We start from the raw sequence: 5,178 nt of genomic DNA on the forward strand, positions 1-5,178 counted from the left end.
CTTCTACCCAACTTTAACAACACAAGCCACCCTTCTCATGGTGGAAATTCTTTCATATAAAACTGGAATTCATCAACTCATTTCAAACATAGAAATTTAAGCATCAAGCACATATCTAAAATCTCTACAATCATTCATCAAGTAAATCACAACTTAGGTGAATTTACTTACCGGGACACAATAGAAACCACTTAATCTCTCTACTCTTGATGGCTTGATACTTTCTCTTAAACCTTCAATACAAAACTTTATAAGGATCCTCCTCTTCAACAATAAAAATTACTTTCTAGAGTAAGGGTTCTCACTTTTTAGTGCTTAGGATCAACTTGTAACAATTCTAGTCAAACTCTTCAAGATCCTTGGAAACTTGAATGAAATTGAGAGAAATAAGGGAAAGAGCTGGTGAAGCAAATGAAAGGTTTGAAAGCAACCCTTAATATCTCATATTTTCTCCACTCTTCCAAAATACCTTATCTTCTTTGAAATTCCATCTAGGACCTTTCATTCTTTGCAAACACAACCCCAATCACACTATTCTCCATGCAATTTTCTTACAGTTCACTCCCCAAATTTCCTACTAAAAAGGGGTAGAATGGTCATTGAGTCTCAAAAGGAAGAATTCTCAAAAACTCAAGGGGAACATTCAGCTGAGTCTTCACCGCGGCGAAGCTATTTTCTTTGCCCCGGCGAAAGATCACAGCAGCTACACGGGGTTGTAGCACCTCCTCATCGCCGCGGCGAAGATTCTTCTTCGCCCTGGCGAAGACTATAACCTCAATATTTCGCCAAGTCTTACAATTTTCAGGGCAATCACTCAACCAACCAAGACACCTTTTCAACCAATGATAAACCAAACAATATTAACAACATATAGACTCAAATGAGGATAAATCAACAAACATTCAAGCCATTCATCAAATCTTAACTACGTACCTCAAGTGGGGTGTTACAAATTTTCAATCCATAATTCTCATCATCTAAACACACATACAACATATAAAAATTTATCTAGACAAGTATTTATCCAATCAAAGCTAAAGTTTGATTTACTTACCTTGAATTTGAGCAACTCTAACACTATAATCTCTCTTTGGTAGAATTCCCTTTCCTCTTAAACCCTAAGCATATAAAACCATAAGAATTCAAAACTTTAAAATTTATTCTCACATCTTGGTGCAAAATGTTACCTTTGGATGCTTAGGATTGAAAATCTATCAAAATTGAACTAAAATCCTATGAATTTCTTGAAAATTGAGTGAAGAAATTTGAGAGCATTTAGGGTAAAGGTGGCGTGAACTATGGGTAGAGTGGCTATGGTTTCTCTTCTTGAACTTTTACTACATAATATATATATTAGTTTCCCATTTTACCCTTGTACTTTCTAAAAATTCCATCTATGTCCCTTAGTCAATTACAAAAATGCCCTCATTTTTATTAACTTCTCCATGTTATTCTACTTCTTTTCACTACCCACTTTTTCAACTAATTATGAGTGAAAAGACCATTTTACCCCTAATGAAGGTTCAAGGAATTTCCTTAACACTTGTCCAAGATAACTTTAACAAAATTCAACTAAGGATATTAGGGCATAAATAAAACTACGTACCTTGATGTGGGTGTTACATTGTAACTTGTCCTGTGTAGTTAGTAAGTTACATAATTTTTGAAATAGAGCCCTACTCATCATACAACTCTCGAAACAAAGCTCATCGCTTTGGAAAAGCATGGTATGTAAATTAGGTGACCTAACCATAAACCTAGTCATAGACTCACTAGCATATGATATAGCAGCCCTACTTCTACCCCGTAAATTAAGTACATTAGCCAACCCAACAAGGATGAGCATGGTGTACATGGTTTCCATCATGTCCAAATGGAAGACTAAAAGGACAACCAATTGCATCTTCTACCTGACTATTAAACGAGCCATAACTGTTTCACATAATTCATGTATCAAAGCATAATAAAGTGAATCAAGCATGTAGAAGTTCATAAACTAGAAATAAGTGTTGGGAGTAAGTTGTTGGTTAACTCACTTTAGTGTATGGTTACCCATTTTAAATGCAGCGAAAATATTACCAAGTTGATTAAGAGATTTCCAATTAAACCACATCAAACATAAGTGCAAAAAGTAAAGAACATAGCCATATAGCTAAAATCCACTTTTAGCCTATGTCCATGGGACCTTGTCCAGATTGAAGCAATCCACTAAGTTAAAAATGCATTACAAGATATAGTTCAAAGTTGATCTAAGATACAGTAAAAGAACTCTCTGTTCAACTTTACACTTAGCACCACACTCTGAATTCTTAACGTGTAGCAACTCCTTGGACCTTCTTCACGCTGGGAACACACCAGAGAACAGCTTGTGAACCACCAAGCTTCAGGCACTAACGCCACACTCCAGTATCAACAAAGGAACCACATTCCAAGAGCCATCAAGTCAATGAATGATATGGTGAGGTTTTGGCACAAAATGGAAATGAACCTATGAACCTTAAGAGAAAGAATACTCTAAGAAATTTCAGAGTACAATAAAATAAAAGATCAAAATCTTAGTTTCAAAGATGCAAGATGATATGATATGTAGTGTAGGGTTTCTTGCTCAACACATTAATGCCACATCAGCCAACAAAGGGCTGACCCATGTTTGTCCAAATAAGGAAAATATTCCTTCTTTTGGTTTGGACCACAAAACAAATCAAGAAAAGAAACTTTATTCCCTAGGACCACTTAAAGATAATATGACACATGTAAAAGGTCATAAAAAGTTAGAGACAAAGATAAACAATATCTTTTTTCATTTTATCAAACATGCAACTCGTGCTGGGTTGCAAGTAATTGAAGCGAGAGTGTAAGTACAAACTGTTGTGCATGCACACTCGAAACGAAACAAGCCAAGACACAAGTTTGGCAACTAGTGTGCACACATAACTCAAAAGAAACAAGCCAAATCGTAAGAATGGCAACTAGTGTGCACACAGAACTGTTGTGCACACACAACTCATAAGAAACAAGTCAAATCATAAGATTGGCAACTAGTGTGCACACAAAACTGTTGTGCACACACAACTCATAAGAAACAAGCCAAATCATAAGATTGGCAACTAGTGTGCACACAGAACTGTTGTGCACACACAACTCATAAGTTTGACAAATATAAATATTTCACATTCTCCCCCTTTGTCAAACTTATAAACAAAGAACATAAACAAAAAATGATCAAGAACAAACCTGTTTCAATCAACCAATCAAACCTGCAAATTTGCAAGAAACAAACATACAAAGAAACATAAACAAAAGTAACACAAAATTGAATACAAGGTTAGCAAATAAACCAACAGATCAAAATAACTAAAAAGTTATGCAGAAACATAACAAAATAGCAGCAAAAAAATAAAAAAACAAAGTCCCCCATAGGGAGATAACAGCAAAACAGTTCACAGTTTAGCAATAAACAAAACAGAAAAAAAAAAATTTAATTTCACTCCGCCATAATGCTTACTCCCCCTTTTTGTTCATAAGTCTTGAAGACTTTTGAGAGGGTATCAATGTGCAATTAGCTTTCCTCTTGACTCTTTTCTTGGAAGGAGTAGTGATGGTGAAATGAGAGTCCTCCACTTGAACATTTGGAACAGCGGCTGAAGAGGTGTCAGCAGTTTCATGAGAGGATTCATCTTGGACTAGAGGGGTTTTCTCTTTGACAGGAGGAAGAGGGACATCTTTAGTACGTACATGAGAAGCATCCTCTTCTTCAGAGTGCTATACCTTTTCTTGATCAAGTGCATCTTCAAGTTGATCTTCATCTTCATGAGCAGCTTCTTCTTCTTGAATGACAGCAGCAGGATCTTCAGTAGAAACTGCAAGAATAGAAGGGACAGCAGGGGAAATAGATGAACCTCATTTTGATCAGTAGCAGGTTCATTCTGAACAAGGGAATCAAGAGTCTTCTTCATTTTAGGCTCTATTTTGTCCATCCAAGCACTGAAGGAAAGATGAATCTCCTTCACATGTTGGAGAACATTCTCTAGGTCTTGCATAGCAACAAAAAGCTTGGACTGCCAAGTGTTAGTCCTAATGTGTTCACCCGAGGAGGTGGAAGGAATGTTACCTAATGGTTGTCGAAAAGACTTCTTGGTGACAATCTTTATCTTCAACACAGGCTCCACTTCATAGAATTTGGGTTTGCAAGTGGAGATAATTTCATAAATGAAGGAATGAAAGGGCAAAATCTGGAGAGCATATGTGGATTGTGCATCCACCTTAACACTTGTGAAAATTAGTGTGGCTAAGTTTATCTTCTTCCCTTGTGCAATCCCATAAAGTAGTTGTGCTCTTTCTGGTCTAACAGTGGAATTGTGCATTGAGGGAGACCAATTTGTAAGAGAAATTTCAAACAATAGGCGGTAAAAGGGTGTGAGTGCACTAGGTTGAAGAACTCCACTTTTTGGCCATATAGCTATTGAACCACCAATTATAACCTTAACAATTTGGTCTAGCTTCAAACTAGTCAAATCAAAATTTTTCTTAACCTTTTTGAGACCTAACGCATCCCTAACTACCTCTTCATTGAAAAGAGCCCAATGACCTCTAACATAAACTCTATCATTGTGCACATCAGAGTTCGGTTCAACATCATCAAGGCCAAAATTGGTGTAAAACTCTTGAACAAGAGTTTGAATGGGTGCAGTCAGACCCGAGACAATGTTTATCCATTTTTGTTTCTTCATCATGGCATGAAACTCATCAAAATCATCTAACCTAACATTTTCCTCACTCACAATTGTCTTTTTGACAATGTGGCTTTTAAATCTAACTTTGGCGGCAAGCAAAATAAAAGGAGAAATTTGACTAGGTTGAGTCTCTTCCATGATTGCCTTCCATTTCTTCTTCGCCATCTCTACTGGAGTTAGGGGCTTTGATAGACCAGCTTTTACAAGAGTAGCCTTGCGAGATTTAAAAGTGGCAATGGGAGTGTTGTCTGAGGCACTGTTGGACGCCGAAAAGGATTTTTCTTGTGACTTTTCAGTTGAGGCAGGGGCTATTCATCTTGTGAGCGCACAGAGTCCTGATGATCACTGGAAACAGGGGAAGAGACAACTGAGGATGAGCAGCTAGTTTCTCCCTCGTAAGATTTTTTTTGGAGTGGCAGAATCAGACTCCGATGGGGTTTGCTCT

The 5,178-nt window shown here is 37.0% G+C and overlaps 1 protein-coding gene across 1 annotated transcript; it reads right to left on the bottom strand.

The window, feature by feature from the left end:
* Window positions 1-3,251: 3,251 nt before the first annotated feature.
* LOC116123153 lies at window positions 3,252-4,898 on the bottom strand. Its single transcript, XM_031408962.1, has 3 exons — window positions 3,986-4,898; window positions 3,769-3,860; window positions 3,252-3,257 (listed from the first exon to the last, which is right to left on the bottom strand). The coding sequence occupies exons 1-3, from the start codon at window positions 4,896-4,898 to the stop codon at window positions 3,252-3,254; spliced, it is 1,011 nt and encodes a 336-aa protein (XP_031264822.1).
* Between the last annotated feature and the right edge of the window lie 280 nt (window positions 4,899-5,178).

Source organism: Pistacia vera, unplaced genomic scaffold (genome assembly GCF_008641045.1).
Source record: "Pistacia vera cultivar Batoury unplaced genomic scaffold, PisVer_v2 Contig1027, whole genome shotgun sequence".
NCBI classification, from domain to species: domain Eukaryota; kingdom Viridiplantae; phylum Streptophyta; class Magnoliopsida; order Sapindales; family Anacardiaceae; genus Pistacia; species Pistacia vera.

Excerpts from the sequence above, each read along its gene's own strand:
- LOC116123153 (XM_031408962.1), bottom strand. The coding sequence starts at position 4,898 with ATGGCGAAGAAGAAATGGAAGGCAATCATGGAAGAGACTCAACCTAGT. Across the intron at positions 3,861-3,985 it reads GGAGATTCATCTTTCCTTCA|TTTCTACTGAAGATCCTGCT; the intron begins GTGCTTGGATGG and ends CTATTCTTGCAG.